This window comes from Pogoniulus pusillus, chromosome 25 (genome assembly GCF_015220805.1).
Source record: "Pogoniulus pusillus isolate bPogPus1 chromosome 25, bPogPus1.pri, whole genome shotgun sequence".
Lineage (NCBI taxonomy): Eukaryota > Metazoa > Chordata > Aves > Piciformes > Lybiidae > Pogoniulus > Pogoniulus pusillus.
The window spans coordinates 11,258,464-11,280,461 of record NC_087288.1 but is presented as its reverse complement, the minus strand read 5'-3'; the positions used below and the strand labels follow the sequence as shown (position 1 = coordinate 11,280,461).

Sequence of the window (21,998 nt, the reverse complement as noted above, 5' to 3'; positions counted from 1 at the left end):
TGTGCCCATTACATCCTTCCCTTGCTGAGTGGCTATTCCCCATATTGCTATGAATTTTTTTAGAGTAAGATATGCCTGTAGCTATGATAAATAACTTGGTATTTAATGTTGTAATTGCAATTCTGCCCCTTTGGGAGGGGTGGGAAAGGGTGAGGTGTCAATCTTCTCTGTTCTGACCTGGAGTCACAGTTGTCTTTGGAGAATGAGAATCATAGGATGGTTTAGGTTGAAGGGACCTCAAGGGTTATCCAGTTCCAACTCCCTGTCATAGGCAGGGACACCTCCCACTAGAACAGGTTGCTCAAGGCCTCATCCAACCTGGCCTTCAACACCTTCAGGGAGGGAGCAGCCACAACCTCCCTGGGCAATCTGTGCCAGTATCTAATCACCCTCACTGTAAATAACCCTTTCTTAACATCTAGTTTCAGTCTCTTCTCTGCCAGTTTAAACCCAGCTGCAGTGGAAGTCCTTAAGGTAAATTTTGTTCCATGCTGTGAGATGTCAGAGAGTGCACTCTTTACTCTCACACCACTTCTGTAGTGTGTGGATGAGGCAGTGTCTTTGTAGCTGGGTCATTGGATACAAGAGGTGTTTGGCTAAGGCAAAACCAATTACCATGTAGACTCCCAAATGGATGCACAGGTTGTGTCCCTTTATGCTCCTCACCTGTGTCCCCAGAAAGAGACTTGATCAGGGCTACAAGAGTAGGCATTCAGCACAGGGGTCTGTGAGGAGAAAGGGTTCTTGAAAGCCTCATGCTTGCATGCAGTCTGTAATCCAATCTATGTCATTGTCACTGCTGCCATTCACTGAGCTGTTCTCAATGGTCAGCCCTTTTTAGCTGCTTGCTGGTCATTGCAATCACCTTTACTTTGGCCAGTCTCTGGTGCATGCCAGCTGTTGGTGTATTACTTTGTGCTCAGCATCCCTTGCTGTGCCTCAGCATCCCAGCTGTGCAGCTGTACTCTCCCTGGCTCTGGTGTGGTACCTTACTGGGGCTCCTTTTGTGTCAGTCATTTGAACCACATGCCTATCCCCACTCTGTATGACACAAGACTACTGTTGATAGAAGTATTTAATAGTTTTTATTGCAAATGGTGTAAAGCTCAGGTTCTACAGGTCTCTTGAATCACTTAAGGTATTTTGGTTGCTGGAGGGTGTGTTTGTAACATACGCAAGGATTCAAGGCTTACTTCTGATCCACTAAAGTAATGTAAGACTTAATCCTGTTCCTACCCTGGCAGATTTATCAGAGTGTGACTATTAATGCTTTAAAGCTGGCTGAGAGGCAGCTATGTGCTGCAGACAGCCTGCAGCCAAGAGTTCGCTCCTACAGCTACCACCGAAGCAGGAAAATAGCAATGAGTAATATAATGGTGAGTGGGAAATTTACAGCAATTGAACAGCAAGCAAAAGTAATGTACATTGATAATGTGCTCCCTCCTTTACTATTAATTGTGTCTCTCACCAAAATAAAGTGAAAATGCAAACCATTGTAAGCACTAGTTTTAAAATTCTAGGGCTGTATTATTGGGGCATTTATATAATGCATCCAAGTTCTGCTTTCCTGTTTTGTAGCAGAAATAAAAGTTCTGTGTGATGGTTTGGGTGTTACCTGCCACCCTACTCTTATGAAATCACCTAGACTAGAATCAGCCAACCTGGGAGTTCAGGAATGAAGCTTTATATTCACAGCTTAGCATAAGATGTAAGCAGATGTTTACAATATTTACAGCTATAGACAGAAATAGACAAGTTAAAGGTAATACAGAAACACAACAGCCCTCCCAGAAACAGGGGCCACAGGAGGGGCTCCCAATCACCCTTCCACCTCTTTTCCACCCTTCTACCTTATCCCAGACTTTGTCTTACGTGCAAGATGAGTTTGGAGGATTAGCCAGAGGGGTTAGAATGGAGAAAGATTAGTTAGACAGCAGGTTAGGGGGGGAAGTGCAAGCAGCCAAAGACACACAACAACTGTGTTATCTATATTTATGTTCTTGTTTTTCTAATCTCAGCAAGCCTATGAGTGCAGCAGACATCACCATTGTTTCCTTTTCCCAGCCTATAATCTAACTTCTCTCATTAAAATATCCCAGCTAGCCTCAAACTAGCACATTCTGACACAAGGTAAACCAGTTAAAAGTCCAAATGCTGCTTAGAAAATGAAAGTCATGACAATGTCTCCTTGTTTTCTATCTTCCTTTTCCTCTTCCCATTTGAGGTACTGCTCTGACACTGTGTTCTGCGGTTCTTATTCTCTGAGCACATGACTGATTGCAGTGGGTGTCTGGTACAAGTCAGTCTTATAGAAGGAGTGATTTAACTTGGGCTTTGGTCATAGTTCACAATCTTTCTGTAAATTGCAGTATATAGCTGTGCTGCTCCTCAGAGCACCTCAGAAAGGATTTGCCATCCAAAGAAATTATCACTTCCTCACTTTGATCCAAGAACATTGTCATTTACAGCCTTCAGAAGCACTGCGCTTGGTCTGCCTGGGCTTCAGCAAAGCTTTTGACACTGTCTGCCACAAGCAGCTTCTGGCCAAGCTGGCAGCTTTGTGGCTTCAACAGATTCACTCTGGTATCAGTCAAGAACTGGCTGGAGGGCCAGGCCCAGAGAGTGGTGGTGAATGGTGCCACATCCAGTTGGCAGCTGTCACTAGTGGTGTGCCCCAGGGATCAGTGCTGGGATCAGTGCTGGGCCCAGTCCTGTTCAATATCTTTATTGATGATCTGGAGCAGGGAATTGAGTCCAGCATCAGGAAGTTTGCAGATGGCACCAAGATAGGAGCAGCTGTGGAGCTGTTGGAGGGTAGGAGAGCCTTGCAAAGGGACCTGAACAGGCTGGATGGGAGGGCAGAGGCCAATGGGATGAGATTGAACAAGGCCAAGTGCAGGGTTCTACACTTTGGCCACAACAACCCCAAGCAGTGCTAAGGCTGGGGATAGAGTGGCTGAGTGGCTGGAGAGTAGCCAGGCAGAGAGGGACCTGGGGGTGCTGGTAGATAGTAGCTGAACATGAGGTAGCAGCGTGCCCAGGTGGGCAGGAGAGCCAACGGCATCCTGGCCTGGATCAGGAACAGTGTGGCCAGCAGGACAAGGGAGGTTATTCTGCCTCTCTTGGAAACAGACTTCTAATTCTCAGGAAATTCTTTGATTCTAAGATTTCTTCGTCATATCTACCTCCTCCTTAAAGAACTGCCTGGAAAAACTAGACAACTATCTTATAGAAAGGAAGACCACAATATAGTTTGGTAGGATGGTAGAATCATAGAATCAAGCAGGTTGGAAGAGACCTCCAAGATCATCCAGTCCAACCTAGCACCCAGCCCTAGACAATCAACCAGACCATGGCACTAAGTGCCCCAGCCAGGCTTTTCTTGAACACCTCCAGGCACGGTGACTCCACCACCTCCCTGGGCAGCCCATTCCAATGCCAATCACTCTCTCTGCCAACAACTTCCTCCTAACATCCAGCCTAGACCTCCCCTGGCACAACTTGAGACTGTGTCCCCTTGTTCTGTTGCTGGTTGCCTGGCAGAAGAGACTAACCCCACCTGGCTACAACCTCCCTTCAGGTAGTTGCAGACAGCAATGGGGGCACCTCTGAGCCTCCTCTTCTGCAGGCTAAGCACCCCCAGCTCCTTCAGCCTTGCTCCAGGCCCCTCACCAGTTTCGTTGCCCTTCTCTGGACACATCCCAGTACCTCAACATCTCTCTTGAATTGAGGGACGCTCACTCATGTACTGAAAAATCTGCTACTTTCTGTGCTTCCAGTAAAGTCATCCTTCAGGCTGCACAAAATCCATACAGTTGATTACAGACTGTCTCAAGCCTTTTTGAATGCTCTGAAAACATGACCCATTTTGATCCTTATTGATGCAAGTTAAAGGATGAACTACATGCATTGACATTAAGGAAGCAACCTGGCTTTATAATAAAGCACAAGACTGTACTAGAATAATGCAATCTTTCTTCTGTGGGTAAATCAGTAGCAGTGTCACAGGGCACTGCAAAAAGGAATTGATTGATCTTTGGAGAGCTCCGAGCTACTGCAGCAAGAGAAGCCCATGAGGAAATTACTCTGTCTGCTGTGCAAGGCTTGGATACTGTCATGCAAAACGCAGTGAAAAATAGCACCTGATGAACTCAGTGCTGGTCATAGTGCAGGAGCCCTGGGTTAGAGGGCAGAGCTTTCATGGATAATGACCATGGCATAAAAGAGAGCTGTCAGAGGCAACCAGAGCTTTGGGGTCTCTGTTAATAACACTCCAGCCCTGCCAGAGCCTTGTGCCAGTTAGCTCCCAAGCATGTTAGGGAGGGCTACCTGCGGAGAGTTTCAATAGAAGGTGAGAAGCCATTGTTGAGGTCAGCACTGGTGCTGAGCACTCCCTGTAGCCATTGAGCTATGGGGGAGATTGATGGTGTTCAGCTTCATTGAGTTTTTGAGCTTATTTAGGCTTTAAACCAAATTTGGTTTGATTTTGAAATTGCCAAAATCTCCTAGCACTCAGAAGCTGAAGTATCATCCTCTGGCAATTGGAAGAGATGCAAATTCTGGACTTTATAGATGCATTATTTTCTACCTGGGAAGCTCACCCTGCAATAAGAGCTCCTTTGCAGTAATTCAGATCCATGGGAGCTAAACACCACTGTGGGAATGAGCTCAATTTGCATTTACCTGAAATGAATACTATATTTTTTTCAGTCTGACCATGTCTGGTAGAGCATAGTCAAACGAATGCCCTTGAATAAACTAGCTCCTCTCATTTCTATTACAGGGGCAGCAGTTAGAATCACTGCTTTATGGCCATGCCTTGCCTCAGAGCAACTGATCACAGTGAACTAGAAGTAGGGATCACTTATTCCTGTTGTGTTACACAGGTCAAAATAATCTATTTAGAGCACTGGTAATTAAATGCACTGCATATAACTGTTTTGCAAGTGTGTATGACTCCTTGGAAGATTTATTCCTTCAGTGAACATCCTCTGTTGCTGAGGAAATTAGAATTGCTTTTCTCTCTACTGGAGGCATCTAATATTAAGTCTAGGCTGATTATTCACTCTCTTCACTCTCCATCCAGGCAGCAAAAGCAGTAATATTGTCTTTGCCTCTGAAGATGTTGGGATGTTAAATCTATTTAATATTCCAAGTGAAAGGTGGTATTGAAATGGACTGATGCTATTTAGGAGACTAATGCCACAGCCCAGATGGGCATGCAGAAAAAACAAAGTTGTTTATAAACTTTGGGTCAAATCCTAAAGTACTTAATTTTGCTGTGATTTTTTTACTGATTCTTATATGTGCAGGAAGATTGATGTTTTGGCAGTGCTTGTTAGTTTTCCAGTTGAGGTGAAGGATTTTGCACATACCTTCTCTCTTCCTCCTCAATGTCACTACACCAGTGGGAACTTTTGAATGCTCTTGTTTTGGAGCCTCCTGTGAGGAGGACAACAGCTGCCAGAGCTCCTGGAGCATATGGAAACATCTTTAGTGACCTAAAGACTGTGGTTGGAGTTTTTTATTCTAACCTTGAAAAGATCATTTTAGATAAGAGTACAAGATCTAAAAAGTTAAATGAGATGTGCTGTAACTGTCCTGTGGAGATGTCTAAGTATGGTGATGCATTTTAATACTATTACAAATTCAGCAAAATGAATAATCTCTATTAATTTTGATATCCAGGTGATGATAGTTAATAATTATGAAAACTGTTTATTAACATGAAATCTGTCCAGAAAACTTATTCACAAGGTTCGAAACACACGGTTTGAAAATGTACATTCACAGGGAACAGGCAAAACTAGAACATGTTTCTTAAACTGGCAAATGCAAACATTATACTGGAAGAGAAGGTTCTTGTGGTTAATTATACCACTTAGCCACGAGGTGGACACAGGAAGCTCCTATCTGCTTATGGCAGAAGGCAATTGGTGAACTCACAGAATCATAGAATCAACCAGGTTGGAAGAGACCTCCAAGATGATCCAGTCCAACCTAGTACCCAGCCCTGTCTAATCAACCAGACCATGGCACTAAGTGCCTCATCCAGGCTTTTTTTGAACACCTCCAGGGATGGTGACTCCACCACCTCCCTGGGCAGCCCATTCCAATGCCAATCACTCTCTCTGCCAAGAACTTCCTCCTAACATCCAGCCTAGACCTCTCTCGGCAAAACTTGAGATTGTGTCCCCTTGTTCTGTTGCTAGTTGCTTGGAAAAAGAGACCGACCCCCACCTGGCTACAACTACCCTTCAGGTAGTTGTAGACAGCAATGAAATCACTGCAGAGCCTCCTCTTCTGCAGGCTGCACATCCCCAGCTCCCTCAGCCTGCAGGGCTGTGCTCCAGGCCCCTCACCAGCTTTGTTGCCCTTCTCTGGATGCATTCCAGTATCTCAACATCTCTCTTGAAGTAGCCCAGAGTAGCTGCTCTCTTCAGTAGCCCAGAACTGGACACAGTACTCAAGGTATGGCCTGACCAGTGTTGACTACAGGGGAATTAGAAGAGGCTTTAAGTATTTACTAACAAAATATTATCAGACAGTACCCAAAGCACGTGGAGAGGTTGCTGTCAGTGGTCTCAAAGCTATTAGAGGCTTTGGAGTTTCCCAGACTCTTTTATCAGAGTCTTTAGCATAGTCTCTGACCTGGTTCCTCTTGATTCCCAGTTCAGCAGGAGCCTTGTAGAGGGGCAGGCAGGATGTGATGTGATGTGCAGTCATGGCACAATGTCAGGCTGGCTGTGCAGGCATTTAGAGCCCGTTCCTGGTAAACTCAAGGCAGTGGAGTTTCCAGGCAGTTCAGGATGCAATGAGGCAGCAGCAGCAGCACATCATGCTACCTGCTCATCCCTTTCTATCAATACAGCCCAAGACTAAGGGGCCTTTGGGCATAGATTAGCCAATCAGAGTGGCACTTTGCCAAGCTTGACCATATTTGGTGAAGTCAGGGCTTTTGTTTTCCTTTCCTGTGGTTGCTTCCCCCAGCACAGAAGGAAGGGGAACATGGTTGGATAGGCCAGAGTCCTTAGACTCAATTTCAGTTGCCAGTTGCTTACCAAATCGATTGAAAGTAGCTGGGAAATGAAACAGTATGGGCAATGCCTGCCTCTTCAGCATAAGCCAGGATGTGATTTTCGGAGCCTCTTGCTTGTGACACATACTTCCTGCATGTTACAGAGCAGAATTTGTTATCTGTTCAATACTTTGAACTTTGTCTCTGCTCTCCTCATTTTGTTTCCAACAAAATCATGATGCTTTAAAGCTGTGTCCAGTAACATACTGGATGCCATAGTGACACCTGCTTGTTGCTTAGACCTGCCAGTGCTAAGAGGCTGCCATCAAAGAGAGAATTGAAGCCTCAGTCTGGCAATGAAGTGTGGGAAGAGGGAAGAGACACATCTGAGTCCCACCCCAATCCAAGCTTTGAGAAAGTAAAGGAGAAAGTGAAATTTTCACTCTCACCTGTTCAGGCATTTAGGTTTCCTTTCACAAACATCTGACTTTAAAATGGCCTCATCAGACAGGATCAATTTTCCCATTGCATATTCCACTATCCAGGAGTGCTTGACCTTCCCAGCAGCACGTGCAGCCCAGCCCCAACTCCTGACCCTAGTGCCTTTGATCAGGCCAGATTAGCAGTCACCAAGAGTAGCCAAGCTGTGGCAGTCAGTCAAAAGGAGTCTGAAGTAGCCTAGTCATAGTTCCTTATATGCAAAACACATCTCAGTGCAGCATGTGATGCATTTGCAAATTTGTGACCCAGTTTGGTTTTGCATTTGAAGTGAGGCCATAGGCCAGTCAGTGTTCCCTTTGGGCATCTGGTCTATGCACTGTTGCTATGTTTGAAGCCATTCTGCATAGCCAGAAGCCTTCTGAGTTCAGCTTCTCACTGTGTGTCCATCTGCAAATCCAGCAGGGCATAGCTGGATCATCACATTCCTTTATCAGCCTATTGACATTATGCAGCACTATGCAGCATTTAGGTCCTGCAGGACCTCTGCAGTGGCTGCTGCTGCTGAGCTACATAGATAGCCCCTGAACAGTTACTCCAAAGCATACAAGAGAAAGAGGGAGCTTTGCATATTGTATTAATCTGAGACTTGGGAGATAATAATCCACTTCTCTGGTCTGCAACAAGATTTCTCTAGTGGCCTTTAACAAGTAATTTATTATCTTGTGTCTTCTCTTTCTATAAAAGAGATATGGTTTCATCATGCTGAACTGCAGCTAGGAGAGCTAATGGTCTGTGTGTGTAGAAAGGATAATGTGGTCTGTTTGGAATTTCAATTTCTTCTGTTTGGCAAGTGCCACCACAGCCATCAAAATGTTTTCATGCAGTTCAGGAGGCTACTTTGTGTCTCCTGAAGGACCCAGAAGGGACATGGAGCTGACACCTTGCCATCTGACTCCCATTTCATTGGGGTCGAGCTGGAGGCTGCACAGCAGGCAGGTCACATCTGTGATGTGTGGTTGGTCACTGAATTGCTGTGTGACATTGGCAGGAGAGTAGCTGTCTTGCTTCCTCCTCCCACTGCCCATTAGGGCTTGTAAGTGCAGAGAAAGTTCTGGATGCAGCAATAATAGGGTAGGGTGTTGTGATGGTTTGGGAGTTCCCCACCCTGCTCTTATGGAATCACCCAGACTAGACTCAGCCGAGCTGGGAGTTAAGGACTGAAGCTTTATATTCACAGCTTAGCACAAGATACAAGCAGATACTTACAATATTTACAGCTGTAGACAGAAATAGCCCAGTTAAAGGTAATACAGAAACACAACAGCCCTCCCAGAAACCAGAGTCCCCAGGAGGGGCTCCCAACCACACTTCCACCTTCTTCCCACCCCTCTACCTTATCCCAGAGTCTGCCTTACGTGCAAGGTGAGCTGCAAGGATCAGTCAGGGGAGATAGAAGCAGAAGGATTACACAGAAGCAGCCCAGGGAGAGAGAGACACACACTCTGACAGACACACACACACACTGTCTTATCTATGTTTGTGTTCTTGTTTTTATCCATCTCAGCAAGCCTATGAGTGCAGCAGCCATCACCATTGTTTCCTTTTCACAGCCTGTAATCTATTTTTTTCTCATTAAAATGTTCCAGTTAGCCTCAAACTGGCACAGGTGTGGAAAAAAAAGAAGCCACTACAAAGGCAACAGCAACAAGAAGTTTTGGAGTGTTTGCATGTCACTTGTTTTGCTGTCAGGTATTGTTAATTGTAGCTTTATCCTTACACAGGTTTTGAATGTGAAGAAGCCTCTCTAAGAACAAGAATAGTGTATTGTATTGAAACATGTAAACACCTTGGAAATTCTTAGGCAATAGAGTGACTTGCTGTTTAGCACCAGAGCTGGGAATCACAGGCTCACAGGATATTAGGAGTTGGAAGGGACTCAAGGAGATTGTCAAGTCCAACCTCCCTGCCAGAGCAGGACCACACAATCTAGCACAGATCACACAGGAACACATCCAGACAGGCCTTGGAAGGCTCCAGAGAAGGAGACTCCACAACCTCTCTGGAAGGCCTGTTCCAGCGCTCTGGGACCCTTACAGTAAAGATATTGCCCCTGTTGAGGTGGAATCTCCTGTGCTGCAACTTACACCCATTGCTCCTTGTCCTGTCCCAGGGAGCAAGTGAGCAGAGCCAGTCCACTCCCTCCTGCCCCCCCCCCGCCCCAGCCCTCAGATGTTTATAAACATTTATTAAATCCCCTCTCAGTCTTCTCTTCTTCAGACTAAACAGCCCCAGGTCCCTCAGCCTCTCCTCATCAGGCAGTGCTGCAGTCCCCTCATCATCCTCACAGCCCTTCACTGGACCCTCTCTAGCAGATCCTTGTCCCTCTTAAACTGGGGAGCCCAAAACTGAAGGCAGTATTCAAGATGAGGTCTCACCAGGGCAGAGTAGAGGGGAAGAAGAACCTCCCTTGATCTGCTGGACACACTCTTCTTAGTACATCCCAGGATCCCCTTTGCCTTCATTTGAGAAGATCTGTAACCAATATGGGCACAAGGACCAAGTGTTTCCAGAGAGCAGAGGCTTTGCCTACCCTGCTGTGGCTGGTTGTGGTTGGTGCAGAGACAAGCCTTGGCTTCTCCCTGCCCCCAAAGTAGAGGCTGGAAGTGTTCTCACATTTAGCTAAGTCATCTTGCCTATGACTGTATCTTCAGAGCTTTGATGTGGTAGATTAGTCTAGCAAATTCAAAAAGATAATCAAATCCAACATGATATGCCAAACATCTGTTATGACAGAAATGTTTCTGCCTTTCTCTCTCAAGAATTCTATTCTCTTGAGTCAGGCAAAGATGAGGTTTGTGTGCTCATTAGTATCCCCTGTGAAGCAACTTGAGTCAGCTGATAGAGTCACTGCAGCACCCTGTTCCTCTGCCTAATCCTTCTGGGTCTGCAGTTCTAAAGGTTGTGCTCTGGGCACAGGGATAGCTGCCCAGCAAGGGCACACTATGGGGCTGTTTGTTTACCTGTTTACCTTGAGCTAGAGGACAGCTTTTCCATGTAAACAAAGTGTGAGGCACTTCAAGAGATACTCCAGCAGTGGTGTCCTGCTGGGAACTCTGGTCGTGAGGGCTGGCATCAGATCCAGATTACAAGCAAACAGGTTTTGAAGTTCAGGAGGATGAAACCAATTCTGCCAGCATTGCCATGCTCTCCTTGATTGCATTTTCCAGAGCCTTTTGTCACTGAAGAACAAAAGCTGGATCTGAGCAGTTGCCTGGTGCTTCCATCTACTTCAGCCAAAAGGCATTTCGGGCTGGATGCCCTTGCAGCACAATGAGAATAATGGCAATCACAGCTGATTTACTGAGCAGCCATAGCCCTGAGCCAAATTGTTTCCATCTGAATTTGACGCAAATTTGCAGCATGCTGATGAGACAAATGCACAATCTTTTTGCCCCTCCTGTGTCTTTGTTGTCAAATGTTTGCCAGCAGGTCCAGCATTAGATATGTCAGGAAGGGAGGGGTAGAAGTCACAGCTTTAAATAATAAGTTTCTCTAGACTTAATATTTACCAGTAGCTTGAAATGCTGCAAAATGCATAAGTTAGAAGAATGCAAACCTATTTTGTGCAGATTGGCCCAGGAGTGTGCATGTGTCACAGATCTGCTTCAAGTGGGGCAATGTGCAGTCCCCATGCCAGGAGTTCTTAGGAGTTGTGTTGTTTCATCTCAAGATGAAATGTTGCTCCTGTGGCCTTTCGAAAAACCTGCTTGAAATCTGAAAGCACCCAAACTGCTTTACATGGATCTGGTGCCAAAACCTCTGTAGTGAGACCCCACGCTATCAGGTGCAATGAGCCAGAAAAAGTCTTTTGAAGGGATTAATTTTGCAGCCCAATGTAAATCTCTGCCATAGCCAAACAGGTGGTAAAGGTGTCCCCCAGAGATCAGTGCTGGGCACAGTCCTGTTCAATATCCTTATCGATGATCTGGATGAAGCGATTGAGTCCAGCACCAATAAATTTTCAAATGACACCAAGCTAGGAGCAGGTGTGGATCTGTTGGAGGGTAGGAGAGCCCTGCAGAGGAACATGGACAGGCTGGCTGGGTGGGCAGAGGCCAATGGGATGAGACTGAACAAGACCAAGAGCAGGGTTCTACACTTTGGCCACAACAACCCCAAGCAGCACTACAGGCTGGGGACAGAGTGGCTGGAGAGCAGCCAGGCAGAAAGGGACTGCTGTCTACAACTACCTGAAGGGAGGTTGTAGCCAGCTGGGGTTGGTCTCTTCTTCCAGGCACCCAGCAACAGAAGAAGGAGACACAATCTCAAGCTGAGCCAGGAGAGGTCTAGGCTGGATGTTAGGAGGCAGTTCTTGCCAGAGAGAGTGATTGGCATTGGAATGGACTGCCCAGGGAGGTGGTGGAGTCACTGTCCCTGGAGGTGTTCAAGCAAAGCCCGAATGGGGCACTTACTGCCATGGTCTGGTTGATTGTCTAGGGCTGGGTGCTAGGTTGGACTGGATTATCTTGGAGGTCTCTTCCAACCTGGTTGATTCTATGATGAGCCAAACCAGGTTTGTTGGTGCCAGGGAGTCTTAAGTTTGCAGTTCCTAATGCTCCTGGTAACAGAGGCCAGGATGTAGAGGGTTTTAGTAATCAAATTTAACATTGTCATTTTTTGAATACACAAAGTTATAAATATTTTTCAAGGGAATGATTCAGTCTACTTCTGGGGAATCTTGTGCTGAATTATCCTAGTTTTCCTCTCCTAGAGCAGCTGTTGCTGTCTGGGCTGCACTCACACTGCAGGCTCATGTTGAGCTTTTCATCAGCCCAGACCCTCAGGGCCTTTTTGTCAGGGCTGCTCTCAGCCATTCCCCATTCAGCCTGGAGCTGTGCTTGGGATCATGCCAACCCAGGTGCAGGACCTTACACTTGGCCATACTGAACATCATGAGGTTGGCCTGGGCACACCTCTGCAGCCTGTCCATGTCCCTCTGGATGGATCCCTGCCCTCTAGCAAGTCGACTGTGCCACACAGCTTCGTGTGGTAGAAGTAACAAAAATAATGACATAGGTTGTATTCTGAAGAGTGAGGAATTACTGTAAAACACTTGGAGAATTGTGAGTAAAATACACTGGCAGGATAGAAAGCATCTGTTTCTGTCAGTGTTTGAATCTGCATTTGCCTACGTCTGCTTTTACAAAATGCAATACCTGGAACAGAATCAAGAAGTAGAACTCTAAAGCATTCTCTGTGAAGATGTGGAGGGATCTGTCAGTTCTTGACTATTTTAGTTAGCTCACTTGTGCATTTATCAGATGGGAGACAGCTATCAGTTTTGATGCTTGAAAAGGAAGACAGGGCCATCATTTATCACCAGTTGCACCTGGACTGTGGCAAACTGTCAGAGACCTCTGCCCAGCAGCTGCCAGCTAAGAGAAGTGGCTTGTAATGAGAAGATCGGAGACAAGTTGCTACAGTCAACTGTTTTCTTCCTTGCAAAGTTTTAAACTCCTGACCACTAGCTAGGGCTGAACAGGTCTGACAGCTGCTGTGGGAAATAGCAAGCAGTGTACTTTTTATTGCTGATTCCCTTTCAGTTTTTACAAGCTTATTTCTTTCTTGCACAGTGTTATCCAGGCAGTGCTTGTGACAGGGATAGGACAGACTGATGAAGTGGCACTGGGCATTTGGGTGTACACAGCTGTGCAACCATGCTGGGCTACCTCCTCTGGTAGAAGATTTCTTCTCTTTTTATGCAGATGAGTTTCAATAGAATAGAATAGAATCAACCAGGTTGGAAGAGACCTGAAGCTCATCCAGCCCAACATATCCCCCAGCCCTAGCCAACCAACTAGACCAAAGCAGCCTGGCCTCTAGGTTTTTCAAGGAGCTAGGTGCCTTGGTGACCCTGGTGAGGGTAACCACTGCACCTCCCAGGCACACACTCCTCCTGGGCAGCATTTCCAGAAGACACAGAGTCCAGATCCATAGGTCATATCTCCCACAGAGACATGCTCATGTGCAAAGTGACAAGAGCCTCAGCTGACCATCTGGCACACTGCTCTGTGGATGTCCACACCAGTGCCAAACATGCAAACTCCAGGAGAGGCTGGACCTGGAAACACTGACTTTTGCAGGGACAAACTGACCTGTCTTATAATTGCCTTGAGGCTTTGTGCTACCAGCACCATCGCCAGCCTGCTTCTAGAGTGATGGCTGAGCCCCAGTCTGGCATTGCTAGGCTCCAGCAGAGCGTGCAGAGTGGGCTGACACTTTGCCTTCAATTAAAGCCAGGGACGGGCAGTGTGTGGGAAGCCCTTAGCCGGGAGCATTGTATGGAAGCTCCCTTCCCAGTGAGTAAGTGCTATTCTTTCACTTCTAAGGATTATGTTGTTTTGTCTGCTTTCTACTGAGCTCACTGCAGACTTCAGTTTCCTGGGGAAAAAATGCTCTCAAGTACCCTGTTTTCTTATTCTTATCTCACTTTTAGTTTCCTAATTGCAGCTTGGAAATAAAATAACTTTCCTGCTAATTTTGTTCTTTCTGTATTAGGGAAATGCTGCCAAGTCTGACAACTTCTTCCTTCCACAGATGCTACACTAAGATTTCCACCCCCCCCCCCCGCTTCACCATGACAAAACTGTCAAGAAGCATTGGAATCAGGAGAAACATGCATTTTGTGTGCCAGTGAAGCAGCACTGTACTGCTATATTTAGCAATATATTGACTGTATTTAGTTTAATTTAAATCTGCCTGCAACAGAGAGATGGGTTTGTTTACAGGTTTTCTAGTAATGACTTGAATGTGAAACTTGTTTCTTCACTGGCAAGTAAAAACTTTCAGTGGATATTCTCATAAGCAGCTGAACAGGTTAGATATCAGCTGGGGGTTGAGCACAGTCCTCTTCAATGTCTTTACTGATGATCTGGACAAAGGGATTGAGTCCAGCATCCGCAATTTTGCAGATGACACCAAGCTAGGAGCAGGTGTGGACCTGTTGGAGGGTGGGAGAGCCCTGCAGAGGGACCTGGACAGGCTGGATGGGTGGGCAGAGGCCAATGGGATGAGACTGAACAAGGCCACGTGCAGAGTTCTACACTTTGGCCACAACAACCCCAAGCAGCACTACAGGCTGGGGACAGAGTGGCTGGAGAGCAGCCAGGCAGAAAGGGACCTGGGGGTGCTGGTAGATAGTAGCTGAACATGAGCCAGCAGTGTGCCCAGGTGGGCAGGAGAGCCAATGGCATCCTGGCCTGGATCAAGAACAGTGTGGCCATCAGGACAAGGGAGGTTATTCTGCCCCTGAACTCAGCACTGCTCAGGCCACACCTTGAGTGTTGTGTCCAGTTCTGGGCTCCTCCATTCAAGAGAGATGTTGAGGTATTGGAAGGTGTCCACAGGAGGGCGCCAAAGCTGGTGAGGGGCCTGGAGCACAGCGCTGGGAGGAGAGGTTGAGGGAGCTGGGGATGTAGAAGGAAAAATTGTTACTTTGTGCAAAAATTCTCCCTTTCCATAGAAAAAAATAAACAAAACATGAAGCTCTTCAAGCCTCTACAGTAGTCAAGCCATGAACATCTTCCCCATGTCTCACAGAGCCTATTCCCCACTGTCCTCGTACTCCTGACTGTGAGACTGCCCTGAGCTTGATGTTAAGACATGGGAATGGCTCTTTTTAATGTTAGAAACTTGGTGCTAAATCACAGAGTCAGAAAAACAAACCTAAGGAGTCACTTTTAACATAAAATAGAAGAAGTAATTCCCAGCCCATATTTACAGTGGTGCTGCCTTGCTGGCCTCTTAGATCTGGAGAAATCTTTTTCTTCATTTCTTGTCTTTCTGCTACTATAAGGCAGGTGGTGTCTGCCACATTCCACACAAGGTAAGATGCTTGAAAATGTTGCCATAGGTGTGCAGGGGTTGTGCATGTGTTGGATAAAACAACTTCTTTCAGGTAATTCTTCCCTCACAACTTTTCCCACTTGACAAATGTGCAGTTAGTCACAGAGTGAAACTTCTTTCTCCCTGTAGATTGTGTTCCGGAAAATCAGTGATGTCAAACGTGAAGAGGAGGAGAGAATGAAGAGGAAGAACGAAGCACCTCTGATCTTACCGCCAGACCACCCGGTTCGCCGGCTGTTCCAGAGGTTCAGGCAGCAGAAGGAAGCACGCCTGGCAGCAGAGAGGGGCCGAGATCCAGATGACCTGGACGTGGAGAAGGGCAATGTTTTAGGGGAGCAGTCCTCCACCCGCGCAGTGGTCAAAGCCAGCGTTGTGACCGTGCGGGAGAGTCCAGCGACCCCAGTGCCGTACCAGTCTGCTTCCACATCGGGGGGCTCCGACCAGGCAAAGCTGCAGGCCCCAGCATCAGACCACACAGGGTGCAAAGTGTCGGGGGAATACCCTCGGCGCAAAGGCTGGGCCAAGTTCAAAGACGCCTGTACGAAAGGTGAAGACTGGAACAAGGTCTCTAAAGCAGAGTCCATGGAGACTTTACCAGAGAGAACTAAAGTTTCGGGAGAAGCTACCCTGAAGAAGACAGACTCTTGTGATAGTGGCATTACAAAAAGTGACTTGCGCTTGGATAACGCCGGGGAGACAAGAAGCCCACAGGACCACAGCCCAGTCCTCCCTGAAGTCAAGCATTCCTTTTATCCCATTCCAGAACAGACTCTTCAGGCCACCATGCTAGAAGTAAAACATGAGTTGAAAGAGGACATCAAGGCTTTAAACACAAAAATGACCAATATAGAAAAACAACTCGCTGAGATTCTTAGGATATTGACCTCAAGAAGAAGCTCACAGTCGCCACAGGAGTTGTTTGAAATGTCAAGGCCCCAGTCTCCAGAATCAGAAAAAGACATGTTTGGAGCTAGCTAAGGTGTTCCTTTCTTAAAAAAAAAAACCAAACAACAAAGAAACAAAGAAAGAAGCACCCTCCCTAACATTTTAAATTTAATCTTCTTGAAAATGAGTGAGGGACCAGTTCACTAAGCATGTTCCCCGTGTCTAAAAAGGTACGGTAACAGGAACTGCAGCCTCATGTCAAGATGGCAGCTGACTCTGAAGCCTTTTTGACAGCAAGGGTACAGTTTCTAAAGTTTTTCTTTTCTCTGTTGGTCCCCCTTCCCCCCTAATCTCCCTCTTTCTCTTGAGATTTTGGAATAAGAATTCTGACAGCAGCAGCCATCCCTTTGAGCCCCAGGTGACCCCTGATGTTTTTGGAGCATGCCTTAGATTGCTGGCTTGGGTTTTGCCCGTGGGAATAAGCACCTGCCAGGCTGCCTATGCTTCCAGTGTTTAGGGAGTTGGGTTATTTTGCTGCTGCTGTCATTGTCCCAGTAACCTGTACAGCATGTTAAATGTCACAGTATATTTTCACATGTGTGATAATGCAAAGAGCAGTAGGAGACTTATAGTTCATTCCAGTAGAATGGGTGCTACTTGGTAATGGAGTTATTTATGGATAATAGAGGAAGGGCTAAAAATATTGAAGAAGATATGTACTTTTTAATTGCAGGCTGACATATTGCTAAAGCAATTGCATTTACACATCTTCAACAACAGCCACAGTTATTTCAGGTCTCTCAATAAATGAGATCTTCCATACTCTCGTTCACTAAGTCAGAAATAGTGATGTTCAAAAACTTCATTTCTGTCTCAGATGCCTTTGAGTATGTTTTCTCTTTGCTGCCAGAGGACAGAGGGTTGGGTGTGTAATGTGCCTCAGCACAGCCCACAACACAACATATTGTGAACATCAACAACGGGTCCTGCATATTTGTTTCCCCATGAAAATATACTGTGGCATTTATGTTCTGGTTTTGCTATCAATCTGCTCCTTTAATTCTTGGTACTTTATTATTCAGAAGTTTATGTTTTGCTAATGTTCATTGTAGCCAAAGACTTTCACAGAACGTTTAAAGGATCTTAGATTGTGGTGTCTTCATCTGCATCCAGACACATTCATAGAAACATAGAATCAACCAGGTTGGAAGAGACCTCCAAGCTCGTCCAGTCCAACCTAGCACCCAGCCCTACCCAGTCAACTAGACCATGGCATTATGTGCCTCATCCATGCTTTCCTTGAACACCTCCAGGGACAGCAACTCCACCACCTCAATGCCAATCACTCTCCTTGGCAAGAACTTCCTCCTAACATCCAGCCTAGACCTCCCCTGGCACAACCTGAGACTCTGTCCCCTTCTTCTGTTGCTGCTTTACTGGCAGAAGAGACCAACCCCAGCTGGCTATAGCCTCCCTTCAGGTAGTTGTAGACAGCAATAAGGTCTGCCCTGAGCCTCCTCTTCTGCAGGCTGCACACCCCCAGCTCCCTCAGCCTCTCCTCACAGGGCTGTGCTCCAGGCCTCTCACCAGCTTCTTTACCCTTCTCTGGACACACTCTAGTATCTCAACACCTCTCTTGTTCTCGTTCCTGCTCTAGTGAGCAAACGGATAGTACAGGTGAGAACACAGTACTTGCTGTAGGCAAGTGCTATTGTAAGAAGAAAAGAAAAAGATCTGCTTCTTAAAGAAGGAGATATTTCCAAAACTTTTATTTTTATAACCTTTGTGGTGGAAGCTGAAAGCACTTTACCAAAGCTACTCTCTGTTACTCATTTAGGTAGGGTAACAGAAGGTGGCTTGGGTTATCACCTTGGGATGCAGATGTATATTCACAGTATATTGCCTCAGTTGAGTTGCTATGTGCACTGTTTAACAGCAGGTTAGAGTTGGGAAGCACAGGGCAACACTTCCTTGGGTTTTCATTCTTATAGAATTGTGGAATGGGCTGGGCTGGAAGGGACCTCCAAAGGTCATCCAGTCCAACCCCCACCCTGTACTCAGCAGGGACATCCTCAACTAGACCTTGTCAATAGTCCCTCTCCAGCCTTCATGTAGCCCCCTTCAGATACTGGAAGGCCACTATAAGGTCTCCTCAAAGCCTTCTCTTCAGGCTGCAGAGCCTCAACTCTTGTAGCCTGTTCTTATAGCAGAGCTGCTGCAGCCCTCTGAGCATCTTCCTGGCCTCCTCTGGACTGGCTCCAATAGTTCCATGTCTTTGTGCTGGGGGCTCCAGAACTGCACACAGTACTCCCAGTGGGGCCTGAGGAGAGCAGAGTAAAGGGTCAGAATTCCCTCCCTTGCCTTGCTGGCCACACAGTCCTAAATTATGCTTTCAATTTAATGTCTCTGAGCACTGCCCAATTTTGATTTTGTTATGGTCATGAAACTCCAGAGAAGTCCTGCTCCTTACAACTACACCTTTGGATGTCTGCTCCAGGTCAGCACTGACAGCAGTGGATGTTGTTCACTTTCACACAGCTGCAACCATTTGATGATGATTTCATGAACCAGCAGGCACTAAAATTAGTAGTAGGAGACTGTACCTCAGTAATCTGTGTGTGTTGTAGGATAATTTAAAAGACACTCTATCTCGGGTGAGCTTTGGTCTTTGGATTTCCTGGAATACCAAGTAGTTAAAATGAGCAGAATCTTGTGCTCCATGGAACTAGTCACTTCTTTGAACCCTGCACTAATTTGGACCTGTGCTGTAGTGTCCAGGCTCTGCCAATGCAGCACTTCTCCTGTAGAGAGTGGCTGAAAGCACCTGTGTTACAAATCTTTCTCCACTGAACCTAACATGTGGATGCCCACAGCTGCACAGCATCTATACTCACCATAATTGTTCTCTCACGGCAGACTTACTGTTCTTTCTTTTGTGTCTCTCTACTCTACATGTTGGCTAAGCCTTTTTCAACCAAGTTATTTTCCAGCTTAGAAATGAATGATTTCTGAACACGAGACTCTGCCCCTTAACAAGCAAATGCTTGTACATATTATATAAGAAAAGAAAGCCAGAAAGCCTCAGTGTTGTGTTCTGGCACTTACCAACCTGCTAAATAACCTTCATTAATCTAAAAGAGGATTTTTGCTATAATATGGCATTCTATTTCAACCAGAAGAAGGTATCTGGGAGAAAGAGCCTGAGTTATGGTTTGGTAAAAAAGGAACTTCTACAAGTTCACAAACTCAACCTGTTGGAAAGGCTACTGATATGCAGCACAGGATTAAAAAAGGAGACCCCAACCCTCGCCCCTGTCATGTTCAGATACATTTACTTCTGTCTGCTATTGCTTGTACACATTTAAAAACATCATTCTTGCTTTAAATCTCTCCCGCAGTGCTGCCCTGCGTCCCAGCGAACACCCTGCTTAACAGCTTCGGAGGTGATGTTCTCTTTCTGCAGTACTTCCCTTTAATGAACCGAACAAGATATTTTATTGTGAATGCCTGCTGATCTATTTTCAGTCACTCCTACCTAGTCTCTGAAAGAAGTTTAACACAGAATTTGTCTTTACTATATAAACAACTGTGTGTGTGACTGCACTTGCGCAGACGCGTCTTACATGCACACAGGTATATATAATCTCTATGTGTAGATAAGTCTATGGATTGTATTTCTGTTCAGTAAAAGCACATCCCTAATTTACTGATTCCAGTTCAAGAAGGGAGCTTAAATCTTCCCAGTAGACATTCACCAAATGTCCTAGTTAGTATCTTGTTTGTTAGCTGTTGAACTTTGAAAGTCTTGACTTTCAGTTTCACTAGTTGGCCTCGACTTTATATACCGTCAGTCTGGCAAATATTGTGACTGAGAGAAGATCTGGAAAGAGTTGAGAAGTAGAAATACTTGTGAAACTGGAAAATGCTGTGTTGTCATCAGTAGGACTAAGGCTCATAAGACACTGTTTGTTGCTCACAGTATCTCTGAAGCTAAGCTGCTGCAAGAGAGATGATGGAATAATGGATTTCTTTCACCTGCTACCAGGAGCTGCCTCAAAGGTGCTGAGCCTATCCTTCTCGTGGGCAGCGTAACACATGGTTGCTGCACCTCTGCTTTCTTCTCCTGGTCTTAGATGGTGAAAAACATCTACCGAGTTCTTAATTTCCATGCAGTGTCCTCTGGATGTGCTGGCAATAACAGAGTTTGTGTTTCAGCTGCACTTCCAATTTATTAAGACAAACAGTTCAGAGAGGGGGAGCTTCAGAAATTTGAGGTGAGACACAGTAGGTTACTGTATCCTCCAATCTGACATAGTTTTGACCACGTTGTTGTGGCAAGCATCGATTCCATTAAATAAAAACAAAGCTTTCTGCAATAAGATATAGCCAACATTTAGCCTTAAGACCCTTTCATAAGTGGTATAACTCAAACTGTGATTCCATTCCCTTTCCTTCTTAATGTCGTGTAGTAATTACAGTGTTGCCTAAAATTGAAGCACTTTGATTAGCATTCTGAGTCTAATGGAATTCACTTGCTGGTAATCACATTTCTTTTTTCACTTATTGCCTTCGTATTAGGATAATTAATTTCTCCAGCAGCCCTCTCCCCTCATAAACCAGAGATGTAACTATTGTCCCAACACTTTGGTATATCAGGGAGCCAACCTATCATATTCTGAAAGTGTTTGTTTGAAAGGCTTTGGGTTGGGGCTTTTTTTAACACTTCGACAAAGCTAACGTGAAATTACCTGCACACATCCCTTGTTTCAAGCTGAATGTTGAGTGTCCTGTGAAGATATTTGACCCAAAATCCCAGAACAACATCTCTGTAACCAACTCTAAATGCCTAATGTTAACAAAACAGTTTGGGGGGGTTTCACTAACTGCTCTGAAAAGCTCATGGGCTTGGTTGGTTGATTTTTTTTCCTTCCTCCCACTGAATCTGTGACCACTAAGACAGAAAAGGGATCATTTTAGCTGTAAGTGAAAGAAGTTCAACAATCTTGCATCAGGATGAATTGCTCTACGACCAACACCGAGTTTTCTAATGAATGTTATATTATTGTACTTACAATCAATACTTGTACATCTGTTGGAGACCTGTCTGCGTTTCAATATTTAGCCACCACTGCATGGACACTTTATTGTTATGCAGTTAATATAGTTGCTTGGGCGCTTTTCAGTGTACTTCACTTGTTTTTAACCCTTTCAGGTATCCACCAAATACTCTTGGTTCTTTTTCCTCGCATTTGTCACTTTGTTCAATGAAGCATGACTAGGGAAAAAAAGAAAAACCAAACCCACACCAAAAAAAAAAAAAGAGAGAGAGAATGAGCAAATACTATTTTTGTGGTCAGCACAGCAGCTGCCAGTAGGTGGACAGTGTGTGCATACATATGCACTGTCTGGGAACGTTTCGGTTATGAATGCAGCCACCTCCATTAATGATATCCCTATTCAACATTTTTAAACAAGCACAAATAATATTTGTAAAGAAAACCAAAAGTTTAATTTTATTTATTATAGTAATAAACTATTTTATACATTACAGCTGCTGTGGTGTGCTTTTCTGCGGGTTGAATATGTGCTGGTAAGAGCAACGAGAGGGTTTTAAGTTACGCCGTAAGACTTCTGGGTAACCATTTTGCGGCTGATGTTTTGTACCTTGAGTGTTACCAGTAGAGAAGTTTGATGTAACTGATTTTGGTCATAAACAAGTCAGGTTGTGTCCTCAGATTTTTGTCTGCTG

At 45.4% G+C, this 21,998-nt stretch overlaps 2 protein-coding genes across 4 annotated transcripts in view; one reads left to right on the top strand and one right to left on the bottom strand.

Annotated features, from left to right (window-relative positions):
* KCNH1 (potassium voltage-gated channel subfamily H member 1) overlaps positions 1 to 21,797 on the top strand; it is a 183,025-nt gene extending 161,228 nt beyond the window's left edge. The window contains exons 11-12 of one of the 3 annotated variants that reach the window (XR_010307047.1): positions 15,494 to 16,479; positions 19,648 to 21,797. Coding sequence is in view for 1 of the 3 variants with exons in the window: in XM_064164431.1 (XP_064020501.1) it covers positions 15,494 to 16,342 (849 nt within the window). In the remaining 2 variants the exon portion in view is untranslated. Of the gene's footprint in view, positions 1 to 15,493 lie in introns of all 3 variants that reach the window. The other 2 variants (XR_010307046.1, XM_064164431.1) reach the window with 2 other exon arrangements.
* HHAT (hedgehog acyltransferase) overlaps positions 1 to 21,998 on the bottom strand; it is a 215,459-nt gene that overhangs the window by 13,989 nt on the left and 179,472 nt on the right. The window lies entirely within an intron of this gene.